Source organism: Chelmon rostratus, chromosome 12, assembly GCF_017976325.1.
Source record: "Chelmon rostratus isolate fCheRos1 chromosome 12, fCheRos1.pri, whole genome shotgun sequence".
NCBI classification, from domain to species: Eukaryota; Metazoa; Chordata; class Actinopteri; order Chaetodontiformes; family Chaetodontidae; genus Chelmon; species Chelmon rostratus.
The window spans coordinates 1,590,245-1,617,533 of NC_055669.1; the positions used below are offsets into that span (position 1 = coordinate 1,590,245).

General features: G+C 41.6%; 1 protein-coding gene and 1 long non-coding RNA gene across 2 annotated transcripts in view; both read left to right on the forward strand.

Moving 5' to 3' along the window:
- The window catches only part of LOC121615636, a 43,623-nt gene extending 27,980 nt beyond the window's left edge, over positions 1-15,643 (forward strand). The window contains exons 2-3 of the long non-coding RNA XR_006007267.1: positions 6,218-6,358; positions 15,351-15,643. This is a non-coding gene — a long non-coding RNA (uncharacterized LOC121615636). The remainder of the gene's footprint in view (positions 1-6,217; positions 6,359-15,350) is intronic.
- Positions 15,644-15,858: 215 nt separating this feature from the next.
- Positions 15,859-26,700, forward strand: fam110b (family with sequence similarity 110 member B). The gene is made up of 3 exons (XM_041949056.1): positions 15,859-15,981; positions 17,277-17,689; positions 20,362-26,700. Exons 1-3 carry the CDS (start codon positions 15,859-15,861, stop codon positions 21,263-21,265), a joined length of 1,440 nt encoding a protein of 479 aa, XP_041804990.1. The 3' UTR covers positions 21,266-26,700.
- The last annotated feature ends 589 nt before the right edge of the window (positions 26,701-27,289 follow it).

A 27,289-nucleotide genomic window follows, 5' to 3' on the forward strand; every position in this document is an offset into this window, starting at 1 on the left:
TCAATCTCTGTGTCCTCAAGTCTCTTGTGTCTTAATATCGCTTCTCCTGTCGGTCCAGCGTTGTTCTTTACTTTCCTTGTCTTTGTGCTGAGGACATGTCATTCTCCAGCCACACGTCAAGTGTTTTGTCCTCTCCAAACAAATTAAAAGTAATGTCTGGAAAATGCTCCGTATGTCGCCTCTCAAATCATTTTGATTTGTTATTGAGCTTGGTACATTAACGGATTGCCCCTTTAGTCTGTGACTGTTAGGAATTCCTGAGCAGGCGGTCGTCTGTCGAGAAATAAACACAGCTGAATTTTGGCGATTGACCAATCAGAATTGAGTATTTAGGAGCGCCGTGTTCTAATTGAATGTAATGGGCCAAATATCACAGTAATTCTGTAAAATTGACAGAAAGTGGTCAGTGTAGAATAGTGCTGTCACAATACCAACATTTTGACTTTGATACCAATAATAAGTTTAGTATCACAATACTCAGTGAAACTGAAATGATACTGATTCACTGTCTTTAGGATGCTGCTGGGTCAGTTGAAGGATGAAGGGTGGTGGTAATGGTGGGCTTACGGTTGATTGCTTGGTGGTTTCACTTAAAGTCTCTAATTAAAACAAGTCGAGCAATGACAATCACGCAGTACAAAATACATGACAATACAATACAATACAATACAAGTGACATGTATTTAACTACTGAACCCTTTTAAAAAGCACTAAAATGAGACCCCCAAATAACTGTAGCTCAGTACTGTCAGTATGGAAATCACATTTTCTAATATGCTTGTCATGTTATGAATGATGCAGGGCAGGCCTGACATAGATATGCTATGCTACTTATGCACTATGTATTTGATATAATCGGCAACCTACTAGCTGACTAACCAGCTGGCTTATTCATAACCCGCTGTGTTTTTTACTCCTTGTCGAGGTCTTGGTGTCTTCCTCCTTGTTTCCTCGCTGTTTTATAGTACATTTTACAATCAGCCTTCGATGTCGGTGGGTGTCGTCCAATAGTGTCTCTGTAGGCAAAGTAGTCCCACAGTAGACTTTGGCAGCTGTTTAATAAGCAGTACAGGGGGTTTTGTTTCTGAAGATGACACACTGTTAATGTCAGTGGTAGACATGTTGAGGCAGAGGCAATCAAAGCTGAGGCTCACGTTGTGTCGATGAGGATGACTGCATAAGCACGTGTCCTCTGAGTGTAGATTAAATATATTGAAAATGTAAAACAAATATATTATTTGTGCCTAATAATAGTAAAAAAAAATGTTGAATTGCCAAAATCAAACTTTTTTTTAAACATCCATGCTGTAGGTAGAGGGTGGAAGGTAGGCCATTGAGTGGTAATGCAGTCGATGTACAGGCTGGCTGTGAGCTGAATGTTGTGGGAAGTAGATGTAGGGAGTTGGGCTTCTTGCAGCCAGAGCTTTTAAGGCCCCTCTAGACTTCCCTGATGTTGTTCAGCTCCCACTGCTCCTCCACCTTCCTCCTGTAGCTGCTTTACCTCTCTGTCCTCCTCTGCTCCCTGTGCACATTCTTCAGATCCTTTTTATTTCTTGACCTAAAAACTCTGTACAGTTCTAGTGGGTACGACATTCTCCACACAGAAGTTGATGTAGTCCGTTATTCAGTGTGTAAAACTGTCAGTGTGCTCCCCATGAACATCACTAAGTACTTCCCACACACTTGTATGAAAGCGTTCCGTCAGAGCCTCATCGGCCTCGTTGGACCATCTTGTCACTGTGCGAGTGACAGCAGGCTGTCAGCTGGTTTCCTGCCTGTATACAAACCTCTCCACGGGCAGGGGGTGCACCAGGTCATGATCAGATGTTCCTGGGGGAGGGAGAGGTGATGAGTTATATTTGTGTTATGAAATAAGTCCAGTATTGTGTTGTCTCTGGTGTAATATGTAACAGACTGAGTGAATGTGGGCAGAGTGAAGGACAGAGAGGCATGGTTAAAGTCACCAGAAATACCAAGGAGGCCATGAAGGTGTTGTGCGTGCAGTCTGCTGGTAACTGAGTGGATGAAATAGAATGGCCTCATGCTAAAGGCTGACAGCTCAAAGTTTTTAGGCCAGAGTTGTTCTTTCATAGTGATGTGCACAGAGTTACACCATCTATCATTACAAATACTGCCAACACTTCACTCCTCCTCTCACCACTCTCCTTTGTCCTGTCTGCCCACATCATATTGAAGCAGTCCAAGTTTCAGGTGGAGTTAGCTTGGTTAGCCATGTCTCCAAAAACAGCTCAATTACACACTGCTGCTATTCCCTCTAGTGCCGAATCAGCACTGCTAGCTCATCCATCCTCATGATTGACAGGAGGACTGTGCTCAACCCCGGCACAGCTTCCCCGTCCCTTCCCCCTCAATGGGGAACATGGGGTCTGTCCCCAGGAAGTACTGCTGTATTACCTCATGAGCTGAGCCCTGGTCCAAACACTGGGACCATGGCTGCCCTTGGCATCTCCAGATGTGAACGTAAGCAATACAAAAACCAGTAGAAAGACCAGGGCAAACTCAAATAGTGTCCATGGTGCACGGTTTGTTAACTAAAGTGATAAAAAAAACAAGCTCAGTGGTCAGCGAGAGCTGCTGCTGCAGACTGCTGCTCATGCTGTGCCATTTTCAAGATACAGTTGTTCTCATTTACGTCTTTTTCAGTTACTGTTGTCAGACAAAAGAACAAGTGTGAAATCTGACGGTGGCTCATAAATATGCTGCCCTGCAGTCATTGCCTACCTGCTGTGGTGCAGATGATCATTATTTTATGATCACATCTGTCAGACAAAATGAACAATAATGCAAGTTAATGACAGCAGCCTTGTTGTGATGACAGAGAAGGCTAGAAATAACTTGAAATAACAAATAACAAGAGGTTCATTGAATCTGTTACCATCCGCAGAAAGGTACGTATTTATACTGTAAAACATGAAACATGGCAGAACGACTCAAACTCTATTAGAATTGTGTCAGAGCACAGCAGGAATGCAGTGCAGCTGGAAATCTTGTTTTCGCTGACGTTGCTGGTTAATTTTGACCTTTCTGTAGTGATCCACCAGTGCACCATGACATCAATGTTGGGTCTCGTTACATGTGCAACAGATTTGACACCTGGTAGTGAAACACTGCTTATCAGCCTGCTGCTCAGTTACTCTTTAAAGTGGCTACTCTAAGTAGTTTTTCCACACATTCTCCAAAAAAATACATGAAAACTGTGAAATCTTTACCTGGAACCTGGGGAAACATGTTAGATACAAGAGTACACTCTCTTTGATTCGTCCCGTCTTCGTGGCTTTACTGTCCAGGTGCCTGATGCCAAAGTAGCTGACCTCCAACTAAAATGGTTAGAATCATCTTGGTGGTTGGTGTGTTTCCAACATGTCTGATCATCTGATGATCAGTGATGTAACGTGTTGCTCTCTCTGATCTCTTCTGTATGTTCTGGAAATATGTATTCATGGCTGGCCTTCAACAACGCATTCATTGACGTCTGTGAAGACGTTGCTTGCTTACAGGCTGAACTGAAGAAGACCTGCATGTTTATCCTGGAGTTTTCAGGCCACAGCCACGGTCCAGGCTAAGCATCTTCCCACCTGTTGCCGTTCCAACTTTCAAACGGGAAGTCTTTCTAGACCCAACCTATCTTCAACAGACAGCCGGCGGGTCACATCCAGCCCGCCAGTGCTTCCCATCCAGCCCACAGAATATTTATCAATTCAGAAAATGTGCGCGTCTAATGTTACTCACCAGTGGAAGAGGTCCAGTCTGTCCTGATAGTGATCGTTGATTATCTTGCCAGCTCCTAGCAACAAGGCAAAAATATGTAATTCACAGTTGACCCGTTCTACAGAATTGGGTTATTAGCCAACTCCATCCTCTGTACTCTGTTGACCTGCATGCCGGCCATTCCCTGGAGCTCACAGCAGAGCACTGGCCAGACCACGAGAGGTAACTCCGGAGCTGTCGGAGAATTTAAAAGCTTGTCCATTAGATGTGGGAGGCCTTGCATATTTTTTTTTTTCATTGGCGAACTGTTGTACTTTGTCTCAAACTGAGAATTTTTGCTTCCTGGGGTCCTAAAGAGAAGCTTTTGGTTGAGATAAGGACTCAATCATTGGTAGTTGAGCTGTGGGTTTTGTATTGAGCACTGACTGCCTCCTTGGTGGAGGACTAGTTCAGTATCTAGTAATCAATATAGATTCTCCACAGGTTTTAACCAGGAGTCTGTTCACATTGATATAGGCTCATAAAAATGACATTAATTCAGACCTAAGTAAATGATATTCATTTTGTTATTTAAATGTCTGTTCCATGCAGTGTCTGCATAGAAAAACAATGATTCCTTGGACAAGTTTGGTTGAGGACTCTCTTACCTTGTGTTATTTCTTTCTTTTGATCAATTGTTGGTGACTTTAAATGTCTTTATCTCCTTAAGATCTTGTATGTTTGTATTTTCCATGGTGTAACCTCAGCATCATTGGAAATGAGGGTCGCTCTCAATGATTTCTCAGCGAATCTAAATAATGATTGAATGAAATGATGGCCATTTGAAAAACTACTGTTGCGCTGGTGTGCAACTGACTGCAGAATCAACAGATTCAGAAAATGGGATGGATATTCTGGAAAAAATCAAATAAAGACAGCTGAAAACTAAAGAACGTGAAGCACAGAGGGTTGCTCAGGGTGTGTGGTTTCTGTTTTTTCTACTTACAAATGTACAGTAGCAGAGACACTGCTGTTTGTGTCGCTGCAGTACACCGAGCAGGTCATTGGTTGGACTCCAGCTCCCACTGAGTGACCATCTGGACCACTGAGCTCGTGCACACACAGGCACTACAGCGAGTCATTAACCAATCAGCGCAGGGCCAAGTGATGATGTCAGCAAGTAAAAGATGTGGATTTGATAAGGATTAAAAACAGGAAAAGCTTCACAACGACTACAACTAGAAGGAAAACCAGACAGTGATTATAAAGAACAGGAAAACTTGAAAGTGATTGAGCCAATAAGGACTGGAAGACGAGCAGAACCTGTTAGCAGAGGGTTCAACACTGAAAGTGGGCACTCACACATGGTTTACTCTGTTCATAAAGAATGTAATATAAACACCTTTTCTGAGCCACTTTGAATAATAAAACCTCACCTGAGGTCGGTCAGTCCAGTGGTGCAGTGGTCCACTTTGTGTGCACTAAATATTGTTTGTGGCCCACCCCACTGTGCTCCCTGCAGTTTGGTCATATGTCATATTTATTCTACATAAATCTAAATATGAATACTCAGCTTTATCACTTATGTCTAACCCTAACCTTCTTAAATACGCTTTAAATATGAATATGATAAATATGTGACATTCAACTTGGGGGGCCTTTGGAGGCAGCCCTAATTAGCTAATTTTGTAGCTCAATGCTGTGATCTAGCAGTGATCAAGGTTTCAGCAATGCACTGACACTTTCTGCTGTCATGAGGGCTTCTATATTTTTAGAAGATTTTTCCTGGGGTGTATCACTCCATCCACGTATGTATACTGTACCCATTCCAGGAAACAGTATACGGCCATCACAATTTTTTTTAATGCATTTTCATTTAATACACATATTCAGTCTGTTATTTGTGTCCAATATCAGGCACAGCTGTGTCATTTTACAGCTCCAAGCTCGGATGAAACATGAATGTGGTCATGGATGCTTGATCTGTGGTCTGGATGATGCATGAGACACAGAGCCGTACAGGTCACACGACTTTTAGAGGTTACCATGAAGCAGGACTGAATGAGTGTCACTCTGGGACAGTTTGGGAGATTGAGGACTGGTTACAAGCTATGACAAGCTAATATCTTAAAAGATAAAATGAATTTCTCTAACAGTGTGTCTTTATATCTCTCTTTGAATTGTCCTGCTGCTGTCGTTAGATGGCTTTCACTCTCCTATGCCCTTCGTTTACTTCTCCTGTTGTGTTCTGTTTTTGTTTTGTTTGTCTTCTTTTTAGTTAGGGAATATAACAAGCTTCTAGAATGACTTCACATTTACACTACAATGTCTTGAATCAAGGCAGCACCAGCAATGCACAAACTTTCAGGAAGTGCTGCGGCCTCATCGGAGGCGTGCCAGATATTCTGTCCTATCAGTAATTTGACTAATTACCACGCAGAGGCTCTGGCAGTTGCTCTGCATGATTCATTCTTAATGTTTGATCATTTTGTGTCTCTTTTTTTGACAGCTGTGGCACCTACTGACAACCTGCAGCACCTGGAGGAGAAGGGGGAGGCGTCCAGTTCCAACAGCCAATAACCTGATGCGCAGTCAAGAGTCACAATCAAGACCGCTGTGCTAGGCTAGCCAATAGGACAGCTCCAAACCAGTAAGGTTTTTTATATTACAAAACTGGAGATGTTCTCCCTTTTTCTGTGTATAAACTGATACCGATTACAAAAAGACTGTGTTGCATAAAAACAAGCCCAGACTAAATGAAAGTAAGCGGGACATTTGATATATGTTCAGTTTACAAAAGAGCTGGTGAACCTCCAGCCTGTGGGCTGTATACAGCCTGAGAGACCGCCTGATCTGACCCGCAAGGCAATTCATAAATATAGAAATTTTAGAGATAAACGCGTTCTTCTGAGTGGTCCCTGAACACAGCACACACAGAGCAGCTGATAACACATCAGTGTACCACGGCGGCTGTCAGCAGTAGATGCACAGTTTCACACTTTCCAAGAGAAATGGGCAAATTATTTTTTTGAAGTAAAAGGCCAGTGTGTCTAATTTGCAGCATGTGGACCTTGTTTTGCATTGCTGCACCTTTAAGAAGAAGAAAAGAAGAAGAAGATATGTTCTGTTGTTGTTGATGATAATGATGATGAAAAAAGACAATTTTTTGCACATGCTTAGGCCTGGCATGGCTACTTTTATTCTAAGAAACAAGGAAAGCAGAAGCTCTTGAAGTTAAAGTTTTTTCAACTATTTTTTCTTTCTTTTTGTTATCATAATAAATATTGTATTGTGGCCTTAATATCGAGGTATTATTGTACCATGAGTTTTTCTTATTGTTACATCCCCTTGTATGAATGAATGTTGTACAGAAGTCGAAGCATCTTTGTGTAGTAATTCCCAAAAATGACTTATTTTGTTCCCCTGCGTTAATAATTTGCGCCTTCAAATTACAGCGACTTTATGTCGACATTGTATGTATTATAACAGTAATCAAAAGCTGCAACGTTTGGATGCAGAAAAATGAAATGATGCTGGTGAAAATCGCTGAGTCTATGTGAGATAATGTAACAATAGCCCGACTAATACTGATTTTTCTCTACGCTGCTTGACATTTGAGAGTTTTAAAAAATCTCCTTTTTGTCAGTCAATATTTGTTCTTGAACATAAACTCATAATATATGAATAAAAAGAATGTTTTGGAAGAATTGTGATCGAGATATGCAGAAATCAAGCTGTCAGTTCTCTCTGGTGGACAAACAATATAATGCAGTCACTGTTTCTAAATGACCTCAAACTTATCTTTGATAAATCTGCTTTTCATCTGACATATAACCCAGTCCTTTTTTTATCTGTGATGAATACTCACTCTGAGAACCAACCTTTTTCATAGCAGACATTCTGACTTGTTCAAGCAGAAAAACAACAGCTGTAACAAATAACATTAATAATGGTTGCATTCCATTCAGGTGAGCCAGTGCCAGGAACCTGGTACACTTTAATGAAATGGAGCTTCATTAATGTTATTGGTAACACATGCTTTTCCTGCTATGACGAGACAAAATGTTGTGAAAAAGGCTTATCATAAGAATACTGTAAATATTCATATAAAGAAACCACATCACAGAGCTGCAGTATAACAGTAGAAACACTGAAAAACACGCCCGTCTGGTGGTAATAGCATAACAACGCTATTATTCAGCATTGAGTCAATATATATATATATCAGGTAATTTGAATAATATATAAACTATAAATGTTGTTACATTCAGTGGCTTCATGTGTGCTACAGTTGTCTGTGAATGATGCACTGACCGTACAGCAATCACTGTCAGTGTGGCAGAGCGGAGGAGAGAGGGGGTCAAGGAAGAGAATCACTAACTATGCATATAAGAGTAGATGGAGGCTGCTCTCTGATCTGAGTCTCTCAACATCCCCCACGGCTGCCGCTAGACCTCCTTTAAAATTTGCCCTGGGCATCTGATCTGACCTGAGGACACTGAGATGAGTGGAGGAAAAGCGACCCATAGAACGCTCTGGTTTTCTCCTGGATTGCTAACACACACAACAGAGGATATAGAAAACATGCAATCTGAATACACCCAATGTGTGTACTTTGTGCTCCCATCTCAGCTATCCTGCTGTCCACATCTGATTTCTGGTAAACAGAATAATACGATGTTCAAATTCATAAATCCAAAAATGAACAGCAGCCAAGTGTTCTGTGGGAAAGAATAGGCCTGCAGGCATCCAGGACTGGAACCCACTGTCTCTCTCTCATGACTATCATGGGTTTAGAGAGAGTGTGTGAGTGTGTCAGCTAATTCCTAGCTTTGATTTTTGAAAGCAAGAGATGTGTAGCCTAATCACAGCAGTGATTTCCTGCCTGCAAGAGCATGGTAAGCTCAAAATAGATTCATTCCAGCATGTGAAAGTACAGGTCGGAGGCAAGAAGAAAGAAGAGACAAAAATGTCTGTGGGATATTAAAAGTAGACAAGAGATTTGCTGTTGGTCCACCTTTTTCTGACTTCCTCTCCTCGCTCTGTCTGATACTGTGTTGTGCAGGAAATGAGGAGGACATATGTTCCTAATCCAAATGAAATCAGTGCGTCAGTGTGTGTGTGTGTGTGTGTGTGTGTGTATGTGGGTGTTTATATGTGCTGTGTGTTCGTGGTAAAATGGAAACATATGGCCCTGTCCTGTACTAGAACCACAGAGTAATCACATAATACATTATTCTCAAAGATCCTTAAAAAGTTCTCAGATGCTGCACATCATGTGTTTCAGGCCTCAGAAACATCAAAATATAGTTGTAGTACAAAAGTGGATGAAAAAACTGATCTCAACTCTCGACTGAACTCAACCAGGAACAAAACAAACGGTAAGCGTTCAAGACTGAGCACTGAACTCAACACACACTGCTGCTTTTTCTAAACCTCCAAACTGCACCTCTGTTCAGGTGCAGAAAATAACTCTACAGTGTGTTTAATCTGAACAGAGCTGTGGACAACGATGACGTCCCCTCGTCCTAACGCAGCAGCAGAGAGGCTGTATGTCAGGAACAACACTGCAGAGCTTCACTCCAGCTCCTGTTTCACAAAACATACTGATGTGGACATTGTTGTTGAGTGAATGAATTGAGTTTCACTTTATGATTCTCATGTAACATGCTTCCAAATGAGTGGAGTTAGTCAGGACCAGGCGTCTTAACTGTCAGGGACAGATTGTAAAGACCCATGAAGCAATTGTGATTTGTGATCATGGGCTATATAAATAAAAGTGACTTGACTTGAAGCAGACACTGACTGGAAGTGATTCACTTTTGAACTTTTGGTGAGCTACAAAGACTGTCTCAAGTTGGGCTGTACTTGAATCAGAATTTTCCAAGTCACTTCTGAGCAGCTAGCAGAATAATCCATAAACAGACAGCACTGGAATGAAATACACAGAATAAAGGCTCCAGGCGTTAGACACAAAACATCATATTCACATACAATTACGACACGATATGCAACATGTCCAGATGAAGACGGAGAAAGGAAGCGAAGCAAACAGGCAAGCCAGTTTAAAATACATTGCACAGTCTGGGAAGAAAACTTTATGATTCAGGGCAGATTCAGATGAGTCCAATAAAGTTCAGACGTCAGGCGAGTTCTCGACACAGACTCCTAGCTACTGGCCATTACAGGAAAGTGCCAAAACAAAACAGCATCCACCTACATTGTGAGAATGGATGCATTGTAATAATACACAGTGATTGTAAAAGAAATACAGCCTTATCTCTCTCTCTCTCTCTCTGTGTACCTTATATTCTTTACATTGTGGGGACATAAATGTGTTCACACAGTCACATTGTGGGGACTAACCTTCCTTATTGGGACAAAACACAGGTCCCCATAATGCAATTTGGGTGGAGACTTGGGTTAAGGTTAAGGTTAGGGTAAGTCTCCAGGAAATAAGTCTATGTGATGTCCCCAGAAATTATGGAAACCAGACTGTGTGTGTGTGTGTGTTTGTGTTTGTGTGTGTGCGATTTTGATGGCAGATTAGAAGATTCTAATCAGTTCTACACATGCACACAGACTCACACACACACATACACGCACACACATACTGTTTTAATAAAATAGAAAACACACAAGCAGACCTCCAGCCATTTTCATATTCATAATTAATCATCCATACAGATTTTTCAATCTCAATATCAACGGCTTCATATTCCCAGATTAGAAAAGACTATTCATAATCCACACTGTGTATGTGTGTGTTCATGTTTGCACATGAGTGTGTGTGTGTGTGTGTGTGTGTGTGTGTGTGTGTGTGTGTGTGTGTGGTTGGGGAACTACTGTGTGCCTTTATTAAAGAACACATTTAATATTCAACTAATCTGGTTTGATAACACTGCTTGTATAATATTGTGCACAGTATTTATTAATACTGCTCAGACTCTCTAAGGACAAATGTTTTTTCCCAAACATAACATAACATGAAATGAAAAAGTGAGAAGCAAGAAACTCAGAAGAAGGGACAATAACACAGGACTCTCACTTAACTTTTTTCACCTTCACCCCAAAATACAATTGAAACTGTCCCAAAGTCAATGTTATAAAATGGTTATTCTATACCAAAATTATTTGGATTTTGAAAGTGATGCGTGGTGGTTTACAGGTTTATAACAAATATTTGACTTATTAAGGCTCAAAATGCTCACACACAAACCACAAGCACAGACAGTCAGCAGCACGTTGGGAGACCCGGCACGACGTCTGTGGACATAAGATCACACTGTGGTGTCCTCACCATTCACAAAGCTGAGGTCTGTCTGTGGAGATCTGACTCACACTTGTTAAATTGGGGCACCGCCTTCCTTTGGAAGGAGCATTGCTCAGAAGCGTGGAGTTTGTCCTCGTGTTTGTCCCTGTCTCCTCTGCTGGTGAAGCCCTCTGGGACACCTTTGTAAGTGACAGCCGCGGCAGGACCACTGCTTTCAGATGACAGTGTAGTTCATCTTCTTGCTGTGTCTGCATGTGTCAGTGTGTTTGCAAGCTCTTGAACTGTGTACTCTCATAATTCCACATCAACAACTTTGTCAGAGACTAATGTTATGGTTTAATTGCCTCCATCCTGCGACTGTCCCAAAATGCTTTTATCGTTCCTGATCATTTTCTTAAGGGATGGCACCCTTAAGTTAGAGCCCTGAATAAAGGCTTCACATTAGTGACACAGCCTCACCATCAGCCATGGCTGAGTCTATCTTGGATGTGTGTGTTGAAATAACGCCTGTACCCCAACTCCATGGGAACCTTTAGGTTCTCAGAGTTGACAGTTGATATGTAACAAGTGATGTTCAGAGTCCACTTGCTAGCTGATAGAACCCTTAAACCCAAACTGCACTGCTCCAACACTGACAGCTTCATCCAACACATCCTGGTTCACCACTTTGTGAAAGATGATTGTACAAAGGATATCACTACATGGGCTCAGAGACACTTTGGAAACCCACTTCGTTTGCAAATGATTCCATTCTGTCTCTATTTACATTCTGAACAGTGTTTTTTGGAGTCAAAGTTGTATGTTGACAGTGTTTTTGTAGTTAGTATATAACCATTTTGTACCAGCAGGAAATTATGGAGCCTGAACAATGAAAAATCACTTCACAATCACAGAAAACATCACAAGTAGCACAAGCGGTTTGTTACTTGGATTTAATACTTGATTTATTTTATTTTCTAAAATGTCTCTGTAGCTGTAACACCACCATCCTCAATTTGTTTTCATCTTTCCTGACTGTACTTATGTTTGAGTTTGTTGTGGCAGTGTCAGTGAATGGTCATGGATGTAGGTTACTGTGACAGTAAAAACAATCTTTTTATTAATATTTTATTTGAAGCTTTTTTTAACTATTAAAAGACAGCAATGACAGGATAATGCAGCAAATTATGCAGAGCTCCACAGGGGATGGAATGAGATTCACGATAAAAATAAAAATATCATCATCTGTGTCTGTTCTCCAAAGAGCTCAAGGCAGCAGTTACTACTGAAATATATTAAAGCTTGATTACCATAACCTGCTGGGGATTTCTAAACTAATTGCACTACTTCAAATCATTGTCAATTGTACTGCCATATGTTATTATTTTTTGTATCTTACCTGTTTAATCAGTGTTTAGATTGATGGAATAAATGTCTTGGGACAATTTTGTTGTAAAAGGTTTAGTTTAGGTTAGGTTTAAAAAAAAATGAGCGTAAACTAAACTTCTTCCTGCTGCTTCCTCCATCCTTGACTGATTCACTTTAAATTGTCAATGACTTAAGTCAGCCTGTAGCAACACAGTGACGATGAAATGAGCACCCTAACATACGAGATGTTGAATAAATTTGTATCTGTTCTTACTTTTCACCAGGTACTTGTTTCTAATATTGGAAATCTTGATTCACAACTATTAACTACGCCAGCTTCCAGAGTTTAATTTTGACATAGTAAGTTTCTGAAGGATGGAGATTCAATGACAGATTTGTTAGCCTAATAGAGTGTTTTGCCAACGCGAAAACCTATTGATCATGTAGCTTTCTGTGTTTTGGGATGGTCGAGTTGCACAATTCCAAGCTAAGTGAGCCTGGCACACTGTTGTCAGAAAGTTAAAGACTAATGATGACAACAGCAACAAGAACAATTAGCAGCTGCTAGAATCGTCGCTCCCAGCACATTTAAATAATGCAGTACTTGGCACTGACTGTAGGAGGCGTGGCCTGGTGTTTATGTTGTGTGTCTCTGAGGATCAGGGTACAGGGGAAAGACTGATAGACCACCTCGGTGTAGCATGGACAGAGCTGTCAGACTAGTGTCAGACTGGCTGTGTCTCTGCTGGACAGACAGGGAGTCTGGTGGAGCTTTGACAGTCACTAGATGCACATTTCTGGCCCTTTGAGAGAGTGGCTGTGTGGGGGCCTGTGTTGGAGCTGGCCTAGCAGCTCTCCTAGGCTCTCTGATGTGTGTCTGTGGGGGAGTGTCAGTACACTAAATGGCAGCAACCATCCTGTTCGTCAGCCCATAAACATCTTGTCCAGCTCTCGATACAGCACGATATCAGCGGGCCCATGTGTTGTGTTCACTGCCACGCAGAATAATGAACCTTGTTCGTGTACAACACTGTGTTTTTTGCTGTGTTTGTCAGGCTTGCTAATGCTAACACTACTAGTAGCTATCTGTGAGAGGCACAAACTGGGCCTGCAGTCAGCCAGTGTGCTGCTATACTTTGTGTGGCTGCTGCTACCAGAGTTGGGAGGCGCAACATATGAAATAGACCTCGGAGTTGAGATGTCATTTTAAATGCGTTAGTGCTATACAAGTGAAGCAGTTTATCATAAACATAAGGAAGCAGAGCAAGTTAGTGTAGCTGTGGGATGACAGATCAGAGTTGTATTTTAAAGCTATCCTGATTTTAAACCACTGTTCATTTCCAGTTTTCATGATTTATCTGCACAAATTAGCAGATTGTACAAAAAGATTTCCCACAAAGCCTCATTGGATCTACTACAACTTTTTTTCCTTCTCGCTGATGTTTTTAGGTTGAACTGATAGAGCTTTTTAAAACTGTTAAGGATCTTCTCTTTGTTATTTCTGGAGTGGGAAAGCATCTCACATAAATACATCATTATGGGACACAAACTCTGAAAGAAAGAAACCTTGAAGAGAGTTGTTACCTTACTGATTATTCTGCTACTCTTCTCAACAGTCAAAATGCAGTGTAAATTGTTTCCTGACATGGGAACTAGAGGAAATTTGTTGGAGATAATGAAGTCGGAGGGGTTTGTTCCCTTTGGTGGCATGAATGTAGTATATTTCAGGGGCTTTTTGAAATCAAAATATTTTGTCTGCAAAGTGGAGAGGGGCACTACAGAAATTTATTGAAGAGTCCAAAACGTTATCTTCCTGAGAGCATGAATGTTCTCTCAGTCTGGTAACCTGTTCAATAGAATGTGATATTTACCGTTTACATTTACATTTGCACTATTACATTCTCAATGTTTCATTGTTTAGATTGCACAGTTTTTTTACTTAGTTTGTACAGTTTTTATTTAGATTGTACAGTTTTTATCTATCTCTTTTTTTAACATATGTCCTGTCACAAAAAGGGTTGAAGAGTAACGCAATTTCGATTCTCTGTTTGTCCTGTACATACTGCAGAATTGACAATAAAGCTGACTTTGACTTTGACTTTGATATTTCTCAGCGTAAAAGCAGACATTTTGAAATGACTGAAGAGAAAAATATTGCTATCCACTGGTGATCATGATGGTGGTCAGTTAACTCACAAAGCTGCAGACTGCTGTGGTGAGCTGCTGTGTTGTTACAGTTAGTGAAATGTTGCCATGTTTAAGAGGTCTTGACAGGTCAAAAATAAAATGGATCATCCAGCAATATGCTGCACTGACCTATCAAATATGCTAGATTACTTCGTGATTTTCAGATATATGTTATACATGTTAATGCCAGTGTGCTTTGTGATTTGAGCTTTTGAAACACACACAAAAATATTCGCCAGCTATGAGCTAATGTTAGCTGATTGAAAATAACTAATAGAAGACAACTTTGAGCTCTCATTGCAGCTGAGGCTGATAACAACAGCACTGAAGTTAACAAGTCAGAGCTGTCACCAGAGAATTATGTCCAGCCTGGTGTCATCAACAAATACCAACACTGGGTGCCCTTGAGCAAAGCAGTGAAAGCCCGTATGCTCCACTGGAGCTGCTCAATGACCACAAAGTCAAATTACAGAGCTAGTGTTGTGCAGCTTGTCCTGCATGAGTAAACGTTTAAATGAAATGCTTCATGCTTATGTTTTTGTCATCAGGATAAGGTTCAGTTTCCTTTACACAGTGGTTCCAGCCAGTAGGCTGTGTGTGTGTGTGTGTGTGTGTGTGTGTGTGTGTGTGTGTGTGTGTGTGTGTGTGTGTGTGTGTGTGTGTGTGTGTGTGTGTGTGTGTGTGGCTAGCAGATTATATGATGTGTTTGCCTGCATTCATACTGATATAAGTGTATTTGGATGCCCAGTTATTCCTGCTATTGTTGCTAGGTGCATGATGTCATAGTCTAACTCTAACCCTATTGGTTCTCTCTCTCTCTCTTTGCCTATTTCAGATTGTGTGGCAAGCTGAAGAGAGAGCTGAAGCAAAGGTGGAGGGGCTTTCCTTTCCCACCATCCCCCAGCCCTGTGGAAGCACTCATCCACACCATTGCACTGAAACAAATTCATCGCTCTTTCTCTTCCCATTCTGTCATTACACTCTATTTTGCTTGATGAATAGGTCAGTGGAACCTAAGCACTGTCACCCAGTAGAGACCTCTCAGTAAGGACCAGTGAAATTAGTTGTTTAGGTTGAGGGCTGCCAACAGAGATCATCCTAGTCAGGCCATGCAGTAGTATATTTGAATCCAGTACTTCACCAGCTGCCACCAGCCCAGAGTCTGGCTCAGTCCAACAGGGTCCCACAGGCAATGAGGAGGGCCAGGGGGCTTATCTCTTTCTAGAATTTCCCTTCTCCACCTTGTGTCTTCATGTTTTGGGGGTCCTCTGGTGCCCCCGCCCTCTGTCAACCCCCCTACACCTGCTGCCACCACGGCCGGCCACCCCAGCCGCCTCGTTGCCATGCCGACAGAGACGCTGGCTCCAGCCCTGCCAGATAGCAAGGCCGCTGGCCCCGCGACACCCTTCAGTTCCACTGTACCCCTCCGCATCCTCAATAAGGGCCCTGACTACTTCAGGAGACAGGTAGTGTTATATTACTCTGTGGAATACGCTTTGTATATGTGTGCGTGTGTCAGTTTTACAGTGTATACATATTTATGATTAACGTGCTATCTAGTGTTACTATTGACTGTTTTTCATACATTCATTTGTTCATTCAATCGCATTTTGTTAATCTCACCATTTTTTAAATAAAGCTATATCTTATTATCTTAAAACCAGAAACTATGAAAATTTTAGTTTAAATTTAGTCAACTAATTGTATGCAACATATGCAACGTAGCCACAATATCAGCGAAAGAGTGTAAAGCAATATACAGGCAGGCAGAAAAGAGTATGAAGCAGCTGCACTCTGCAACGTCATCGACGTGCCCACTCGCTCGCTGTGAATTCGTGGGACACTGACTTTTCCCTTCACACAATCGGACAGTACACAGACATTTGTATTCGCACATACAGCTTCTCCAAAGATTTCATGGTAGCACTGCATGTGTGAAAGTGGCTCTATAGTAAAGACATTGTTTTAATTCTGTATTTTTTTTTAGCCCTGGCCCTTTTTTGTACTAGACTGGGTTATAGACTGTATTTGTATTTATATTTGGAAACCTAAGCCCAAAATAAATTTTTCACATAAAATGCTGTGTTTTAATAAGCAGTAAATATTGGAGAAAGACTACGCATAAAGCCATTGAAAATTGACGAGACCTGACTATCAAATGTGTGTTGCAATTTGATTGTGTGTGCTCATGCATTGACAGCATGTCAAACACTCCAAATGTGCAGGACAGTGCAAAAGACTCACTGAGGATAATGTGGTAAACCAGGATGAGCATGAACATAGGTCAGAGGAGTGTATTAACGTTATTGTCAAGGGGAAGAACTCTCTCCAAAGGGTTTTCCATGAGCCTGGGGTGACCAGCTTTAGCTGTGATGACGTTTTCAACCAGACATGGACATATACTGCACTATTTGATCAATAAATCAGTTTTAAATATATCACAGATGGCAGAATTCCAGTCTCCCCATTTATTTGCCTGCTCAGAGATCTTTCCTCAGTTGAAATACCACTGAAATATTAAACACCTTTCATTGTGAATGTCAATGGTTGGTCCGTCTTGTTGTGAAGGTGAGTGTGTGAGTTTAAGCCCACATAGGTTTACAATCTGTTCTTGGTGACATCTGCCTCTTTTGTGATGTTGGGTTTGCTCCAACCCAGTTACGCAGGGATGAGCAGATACTGTAGGATATGTGTAAATAGAAAGTCGTTGGAGGGGACTGTGGCATTCATTAACATATATTGTTTTTGTTATGTTACTCAGGTGGAACCTAACCCAAAGCGCCTCAGTGCTGTTGAGAGACTAGAGGCTGACAAAGCCAAGTATGTCAAGAGTCAGGAAGTCATCAACGCTAAACAGGAGCCAATCAAACCACCTGTGTTGGCCAAGCCTCCTGTCGGTCACACCCTCCTTTCCAAGAGAGGCCCTGGGATTAGTGGAGGAGGAAATGGAGGCGGGTTACCTTTCAAAGCATCCAACAACAACGCCAAGTCTGACACATGTGCAACAAGCAGCGGCAGCAGCAAGCGGGAGAATTTAAACCTGGAGATCCTAAAAAATCTACTAAACTCATCATCCTCTTCTGGAGCAGGATCTGAAGGACTAGGAGGTGGAGCTAAGAGTGCTGTGCTGATGAGATCATCAGGTGGAATGGCCAGGAGTTGGACACCATCAGGGTAAACTAATGTATTATGCTAAGTCATATGTTGAGATGTCTTGTGTAAATTACTGTTTCAACCTTTAAGCAATAATAATACTCTAGTCGTTAATTAAAATTAATTTTAAACAAAGACCTGTGGATGGTAATAAGATAATATATTATGTAGCATTATTTTCAGCAGAATAACAAAAGGAGACTATTGCATTTCATGAATTGTAAATTTGGACAGCCCTACACACTTGCAGACTGTTGTGCATCTTAAAGAGTAACTTAATACTAAATTCATTCATATGAGTTAGTACATTTTATGTACAGTCATGTTTTTATACTGTTTGATACTGGTCCCAGCCTACAGAGTTCATGATGAGAGTGGTTCTTTGCCTTTTTTAGAGAAAACCAAACAATTCTGCACTGTAAACCAAAAATCATAAAAAAAAACAATTAACAACTATTAGGTTGCCTTGTAATCTACGGCCCCTAATTACAAGGTAGGTCAAATTCACCCCATGTTCCCCTACTACTCCTCGCAAGCAAGTAGTTTATAGTGTAAATTGGTTGTATGAAATCTGGATGACCCTTGCTGTATTATCTAGGCCAGAGTTGGGATTGATCTGGCCAAGGCAATTGTTAAATTCAAAAAAGCAATGCAATGCAATACACTTCAATTCAATTCAATACACAGACTTAACATAAAATAGTAGATGAGTGGTCCCTGAACGCAACACACACGTATTGATTGATTTCAGCACGATTCGATATTGCAGTGTTGGTGTTGTTCCTACAACATCATGATTATGTTGCTCCAGGACCGTTGTTGCAACTGACCAATCAGGCTGTTCTGATGTCAAAGCTTTATGACTTGGGGGGGAAAAAAGACTGGAAAATTATCCACATGGAAGAAGTTAGCCTTTCTGACACGTGTCTGTGAAGCTCCTCATTCATCCAGGTCATGGTACTTCTCAGTGCTTTAAAAAGGCAAGTGGACTTGGTTGAGGTTCTAGAAGATGTTTCGCCTCTCATCCAAGAGGCTTCTTCAGTTGGTTGAGATTGGTTAGATGTCCAGTCATCCACCATAACCTGATCCTGATGCAGACTTTTTGGTAAGTTGCAATGATGATCCTAGAGTAACATCCATTATAATGATGTAGGAAGAAGACCAACACTGCAGTATCAGATAAACCGTGATAGGCACTTGATATCACATCCATACATCATGCTGCCTGTCAATAATAGCAGATACAGAGGAGTGTAGCCCTTTCCAAGACAAATGGACAAACGATTATTTTTCTTAGTTGAAGTAAAAGGCAAACCAGTCTGCCTGCCAAGATTGTGGGGATGTGCTCATTGTGATGAAAAAGACCAATCTCAAGAGTCATTACAATTTAAAAATATACTAATCTGAATGAGCTGCAAGGACAAATGCGCTTGGATGAAGTTAATGCGCCTCAGCAGAGCTTGAATGCCCAACAAGCAGCTTTCACAAGACCACAGACTGACAAAGACGCTGTTATGCCAACAAGTGTGGTGGTGAGCGAACTAATAGCTAAGAAGCTGAAACCTCATTCAGAAGGAGAATTTGTCAAGAAGTACCTTGTTGCTGCTGCAGAGCTGCCAGCACCAGATACAGATACAATTGGTGTTAAGTTTCAGTTTGTCTGGAAGAAATTAGTTTAGATAAAACCTGTCATGGAACTCAGTGAAACCAGGTGTCTGTGTGATTTGGCCTTGGCCATGGTGGACATTACGAAGTAGAGCTGAACCTCAAGCTCCAGCCAGCTTCTCAGCTCTCAGCTTTCAAATGTGAAATCATTTAAAGTAAATTGAAGCTGTCCAAGTACAACAGGAAAGAGGTAACATGGTGCATTTCCATTCTCTGCAACAACAAAAGCCTGCTATGACATATGAATATGCTGGTGAGTGTGAAAACTCCTTCAGGCATTTGGTGAGAGCTTTCAGGACACGAAAAGTGAACAAAAGCAATTTAACATATTTGCTACACTGCTTAAAGTGGAGCCAGCTGTGTATGTGCGTGACAACCTACAACACAAAATCATTGAGCTGCAAGGCAAAGACCTATTGTGAGCAGTTCTTTTCAAGCCTGACTCTTGCAAAGACTCGGTTCCGCTCAAGACTGGCTGATCCAAACCTGGAGAGCCAGCTGCAAATAGCATCATCATCACTACCATCTGACATCAGACACCTCGCCAAAAAGAAGTGGTTCCGGTCAACGCAGAGGTTAGTGCGATATATGCAAGTTCAATAATATAGTATGGCCAGGGGTGCCACCAAGGAGGGGCCAGGGGTGTCCATGACTACCCTGATACAACTGCTGACCCCCCCCTCCCCCTTTTGTACATGCATAATGCACTTCTCAGGTGCTGCTCAATCACCAGTGACCCATCCCCACCCCCCCAACACACACACACATGTGGACTGAAGCACATTCAGCAGAGCTGTGAGGGCAGTGGCGTGGGTGCTGGGTTAGGAGTCTCACTTGAAATGCATTTTTTGAATTTGTGAAGGAGGCATATCCCGCTAAAAGGTTGTTAAGTTGCTCTTTATATCCACAAGTATGCAAGTGCTGGGAAGTACCGTATTTAAATTCATGTTCTTGTCCACATTCTCTGAATCAGCCATAATCCCAGACTTGATTTGGAGTGTATTTATGTTTCTGTTTTCTGCTCCTAGGATGCCATTAACCTACCGATCTACAATGACGCTTAATGAGCAACCAGCAGAATCAGCTCCTAGTCCAAGCACCTCACACTCCCTCCGATCCTTCTCCCATTCACTGAAAGTCCCTCCGATCAACAGCGGGGGACGTCGCAGTCCTCAACAGGGAGGAAACCTCAACCTTAGCAGACGAGTCCTGGACGAAAGAGGAGGGGAAGGAGGAGTTATTGATCGATCTCGCTCCCCACTACCACCTCTGCTCACGTCCCACTCCTCCTCTGACCTCCTCCGACTGTGCAATGGCAAGCCACTCCGCACCGCCCGATCCAGCAGCTCCTCAGCTCCACCCCTCCCTCCAAAACCAAACCCAGCCTCCCTCCCTCCTCCCGCACTTTCCTTATCGCTGCCTCCCCCTCGTCCAGCTCCGTCCCCCTCGCCCTGTGACAACACCACCCCTCAGTCGCTACCTTGTGGTATTGGAGACCCTTCCAATACTTCAACCGATCCCAACCTGGAGCTTGAGCTTGGTTCATCCGTGGCTCGTCGGTCCTCACTACACAGATCTAAATCAGATCTGTCAGACCGGTATGCCCGAGCTGGAGCTGACGTGGAACGCTTTTTTAACTACTGCGGCCTTGACCCCGAGGAGCTGGAGTCAGTCGGTCCAGAGAACTTCGCACGGGCCAACTCGGATATCGTCAGCCTGAACTTCCGATCGGCCTCTATGATCTCCTCTGACTGTGACCGGTCGCGGCGATCCTCCAACGATGGACTGTCAGATGGGGACGAGGATGAGGAAGAGGAGGCCGGGGAGCGTGTTCCATATGGCATCTCGGCTGTGGAGCGAAATGCAAGAGTCATTAAGTGGTTGTATAGCATCAAACAAGCAAGAGAGACGCAAAAAGTCTCACATGTTTAGGACAAGCACTACAGTGGATTGGATGTACTCTAAGCTATCGACAGACTGCCCCATGTTTCAGAATTGATACATGGGCCACAATTCCTCACAGGTTTAAAGACTGTGATCTTGGGGCTGAACTGAAAAGTTGTCAAAATACATAGATGGATGAATGGATGGATGGAAGAGAAAGCCTGAAAAGTCAAACAAAAACTAGGTAAGAAAACAAGCAAAATTATGTTAAGAAATTACTGAAGACTTGAGGAAAAGGACTGTAATCCTCCCAGGTTTAGAACAACATGAAGACAACATTTAAGAACACAAAGGAATAGAGCTTGGACAGTAACATGAATAAAATGTTCAGTCTGGCGAGACAAACAAACACGGGACATGTATGAAAAGTAACTCTCTATGGACACTGTATACATTTAGACAGACAAAGTCTGTCAGTTTGCTTGAGCAACAAGAGCAAAATGCACTACGATTGTCCAAGGACCAATAAAATGGCCGCCTCACTACAAAGGGTTATAGGCCTTTCTCACAGTGAACATTTTGGCTTGCCACACATCGGTTTGACAACATTACAATGAGGTGTAGCCTGGTTTCAGACCTCTGAATCATCACCCCTAATGTGTTTTGCCAGTTGGATCGAGTTATCTAATCAAAGCATTGTAAGTGGGACTATGAATGGGGGCATAATCTTCCTAATAGCTTGCTAGTACCTTGCTAGTACACCAAACACAAATAATAACTCCAACTGAGAATCCACATTCACAGTGAGACATTAGCAGGACGTCAGTGCTATTGAAGCATTCTGTCTGTTCAATCCACATGACTATAACCTCCGTTCTGCCATCTCTGTGCTCAGAAGCGGCTGTCCTGTCAGAAGGATGCGTTTTATGTTTGCAAGAAGAGCAACAGTAGCCTATATTACTAATAGATTAGACTGACTGACAGCGCAATGAATGCCCCCAGCTGGAGTACAAGGCATGGCCTGCACTTACAGAGTCTACATTTTGGATCCATTACAGATCAAATATTCTTTTATTCCCCACAATTTAATCTGAAACGCTAATTGGTCAGGGCAAAGAAAACCAAAACTTCCATTCCCATCCCTGCAAGAAATTGTTTATTAGACATACAGTATTGAAATACTCTGTCTCCAGGCTTTTGGCGGTGTTCATGCTACCTAACAGGCACTATTGACATCATTCGTTCCGCCTGGGCTTTTCCTGCAATGACAAGTCAAAATGTACTCTTTGAGAAAGGCCTGTGTAACAGTGTTGATGTCGCAATTTAAACAAACTTTGAAAAAGGTCCTGACATCTTTGCAAAACAGATACTGAACTCTATCTGTCAAAAATTACAAATCACATTGGAAAGTCAGTGATGCTGGTACACTGTGCAACCATAATGAAATCAGCTCAGTGCAGTTTCTTGATATTTGCTATAGGTGACTGTTAAAGAAATAACCGAACATTTCAGCACTGACTTAATAGTTCACAAATATGAGGTTAATGTATCAAAGTGTTAACCATGACATGTTGACAAACTCAAATGGTGGTAAGCTAACTTTCACTGAGTATAGCTCTTGCTAAGCTAAATACTACAGTATAATCGCTACATGAAGGCCATGGAAAGTGTGATGGCTGAGTGATGAAGGACACTGGACATTGACACAGTGAATTTGACAGACACACACAGTATGAAATATAATCTCTCGGCCATACTTGTCCATACAGCAGTAAGGCTACACTCTCATATCATTATGCTGATTAACAGAGCTGTTCTGTTCACGTTAACCAGCAAAACATTTCATTCACAGTTTTAGTGTCCTGTGATAGGATATGGTTATCCAGAGGCTGTTCCTGACATGTATCATTCAAATCATGACTACTGGTATTTTGGGTGATTTTTCTGGGGCATTGAAATAGTGAAATTTGGTCAATTGGCTAACTGTACTAAATATTCTGCAAGGCTGAATGGATCAGTAATAGCAGTGCCCTGGGGTGTCTTCACACCTAACCTTTTTGGTTCTCAGGTGTGTCCACCGTTTAATTTCGTCTTCTTTAGGCTTGGGTGAACGTTGTCATTCAAACATCAAGATCACTCTGGTGGTCTCGGTCAGCTTCCAGCCAAACTACTATTTATTCGTTTGTGATAAAAAAATCCAGACCAACCACAGGATTTTGTGATAATATGTGGTTTTAGCATGAATTCAAAAGATAAACTATTATTCGGTTCATACAATCCACATAGCATTGGCTACCTATCATAAGTGGTGTCTGTGACTTTACACATTCCACATCTGGAAAGACCCATCATGATGCTCACTTTGTATTCCACTAGGACAGTGGAACCTAGCTATTCAGTCTTGTTTAACAGTAGTCCTCCCTATTATACAGTACATTTCATAAATCTCTGAATTTTTTAGATTTCATGGTCGAGATTTGAAAGAGTAATTCTCAAATCGCAAGAGTCGCAAATTTAACCGTTTTAGTAATCAGGTCTTGCAATCAAGCCCTAAAAGCTCTTAAGTGAAAGTGTAGTCAGTGACCATCTATTTTATTGACAGGTTTGGTCAGCAGTAACTAATTAACATTAATTCCATGAGTTTGCCAAACTACTAAATTACACTCTTGCCTCGTCTGGTCAGTGTACTCTCTGCAGGCTAGTGTCTGTATTATGTACTTATGGTCGTATCTAAGAAGTTTCCTCGACTGTGTTTTTATTCTCCTCAAAAATACATTTCAACAGGGTGTGAGTTTTTACATAAATGATCTAGGTCATCACATCATGCCATTTTCAGACAGTTAGCTGTTAGGTTATCAAGTCGCATTGTGTTGTGACTTCATGGGTCCAGTTGTGGTGATGGTAAATGAGCAGACTGTTGTACTCACAAAAACAGTAGTAGTCATTTGAGTGTAGGCATACGAGTGACAGTATTTTCCCTGATCGCTCACCCCCATTTCTGCCTGTCCATGACATCTGAGGTCCAGTTGCAATCTTGACAGATATTGCTCATAATTGATCAAATTCAGTATAGCAATCCAAATTTTATTTTCCTCTGTGGGTCCATGTCACTTGGATGAGACAGGATCACCAAAATTGTCCAATGAATAAGTTAGTCAGTTAGACCAGTCAGTCCGTATAACTTAATGATTCCATCTCTTTATTCGTGATAAGTAAGAACACTAGATGGACAACAGCTAAAAGACCACCAAGCAGTTTTTTTTTTATCTTTTGTGGGAACCAACTGAACCAAACTCCAGGAGTAATGTGAGCTAAACACTCATACCTATATTCACCCGTATATATTACGTTACGTGACTCAGTGAAATCCACTTCCACATGCAAATCTCTGGACAATTCATAAGTTAAGAACCAGAAAATCCTGAATATGTCACCTGATTCATGAGTTTACAGGTAATCAAAGTTGCCTTCATCAGAGATAATCATGGGCTATCTGGCATAAAATGAACAACGCCTCAAGCAATATTGCAGGACACTAAAACTCTCCTTTCAAAACAATGTTACTAAAAATCTGTGACTGTATAGACCACCAAGCACTAAAATCTACACTGAAAGCAATACTAATGAAGCTGTCTTTTCACAGTTACAGGACACATTACGGGACAGTATCGCGTGGGAAAATGAAAGGGGGATTGTGGTCATTTTGTGTCAGCCTTCTCTCCAAATGCCATTTAGGATTTAGGTTTTTATCATTGCTTATACTGTAGATTGCATCCTACAACCACACACACAGAAGATTTTGGCTGCGTTTACGATGAACAACTTGCCGATGGCCTCATCTCTGCTTTCTCGCACTCCGCTCCCTGTCTGTCCTCAAAGCCAACCACAGGAAGAAAACTGTTGCTCAACCTTTGTGTGTGCCCTGATAATGTAGGAGGATGCATCACCAAGTTCACCTCTACCCTTATCCTTGCCATCTGTCTACATGTCTGCAGGTCACCGGCATGTCTCGAGCCCTGAAGGCTTATCGGTGTGATTGCAGCGTCTCAGTCAGTTTGTCTGTCTGCCCCACCACCTCCCTTCACCTCAACTTAAACCTGTGGTGCAGGTCAGCTTCAGTGTGTCCAACAACAGCAACAACCCTGCTGGGCTTACTTCACTTCCAAGCGCAAGGTGCTGTGTCAGACTGAACACAACTTTGGTGATATTGGGGGAATGGAAGCATCAACATCTGAGGCAACTGTTGCCTCTTTAATTTTGACAGTCTATGGTTTGGGATGCATATGGTGATTATATATTGTGAAGGTGGAAATATTACCAGAGCCTGTAGATATAGGTTTGCTGTTGTGTAACACCTCATTTACACTTAGCCTGAAACGATAGTAGTTTAATGCAAGTCAGAAGTCACCATTGAAAGCAAAAGTGATCAAACTCTGTGAAAGATCATTTTTGGCATGCAACACTAAATCTTGAGATGAAAGGAAATGTTAGTAGAGTTAAGGCCATGTCAGAATACATCCTAAACTTCAACTGAGGTTAACATAAAATTTCATCAGTCTGCATTAGCAACATCATCGTATTAATCATCATCCTGGAAGTGAGGTATAGGTTTGTTACTAAAAAAGCTACTAAAGCCAAAGTCACTTTGAAATATACCTACTTTATCTACTAGTTGAGCCTCTTTTTAACTTTAGCTGAACTTAAGAATCCACAAGACTGTGGATTTTGTCTCTTATGTGTAGTCACACCACAAAGGTTAAGCCTTGCTTAAATGAGAGAATATCGTACACGTTTGAGCAAAACAACCTTATGGGAGTTGTGGGAAGTTTAAATGTTTGATGCATCCCTTCTTCCTAAATCACACTGAAGTGCAAGTGAAGCCAGCGGGGACAAACACCCTCCCCCCATCCCGTTGCTCTGACTTCAGGGCTGTGCTAGCATGTTCCTGTCCAGGACCCTGATCCGTCATTCCCATGTGTCTTCCCAGTGACCTCCCCTTTGAACCCAGGAAAACCTCTTGCTTATTACTGTCAGCATTAACAAAGACAATATTGTACTGTTCTGGCAGCATCGCCATGCTTCGGTTAGACTTCTGTCTACATGGTGTGTGTGTTTTTTTGTTTTTTTAATGGTTGGATTGACAGATAGAGTTCCTCTGTGGTAACTGCTTTGTTTTATTTCTTCTATGTGTAAATGCTGTAAGAAAAAATGTATATATATTTGATTTGAAAAAAAAGCAATGTGTTGGATTTCAGTTTTTCTCTTTCTGAAGGTTTATGTGTTACAAAAGATTCTGAACAAAAAACTGCTGTTTTGTTCCCTGCCCTTAATACAGAACTGCCGAATCAAACAGGGCAGGATTGTTTCAGAGACTTCGTGTTGACTGTTTTTTGACGTGGAAACTGTTATATTTTGCTCGATTGAAAAACACGTGTTCATGTTTAGTTTCTTTTGATTATTTCAATAAATGGCTTCTTTTGCCATCTCTTGCCACTGATGTTTTTTCAAGTGTTAATCCCTTAAAGTGAGACCCTGTCACTTCTGCTCAGCATCGGCCACTGTGGCAGTTACAGGATGACAACACATTGAATTTCCATTTATTTCCAAAGATTCTCCTCACTCAAGCCAGAATTAAAATGTGCACCCTTCAGATTCCCATACTGAGCCGTCCGTGGCTGGTTTCATTGTCACCATGTCAAGTCTGCGTGGGAGCAGGGCTGTGATTGGATGAAATACACTATGAGATGATTTGAAATTTCTGAACTGAATGAGTCTTAAAGATATTGATATTGATAACTTATACATGATATGGGCAAGGCTTAATGAAATATATAAAATATATGGTCAGAATGGGCAGAAAAATTAAACCTTAAACCTGTTGATAAATCCATATTTCCAGTAGGACTGCTGGTGTTGTCTGCTAAAAGCTTTCTTTTTCTTGGAAGTCGTCGGCTCTTCCTTTGTCTCTTCACTGGGCCTTTTCCTCTTCGCAAAGAAACTTTCCGAAGACGTCTGTGTTTTAGTCATTTTGCGAGCTTGTGGATTAAAATCTGAGCGCTCACGTGACAGAGA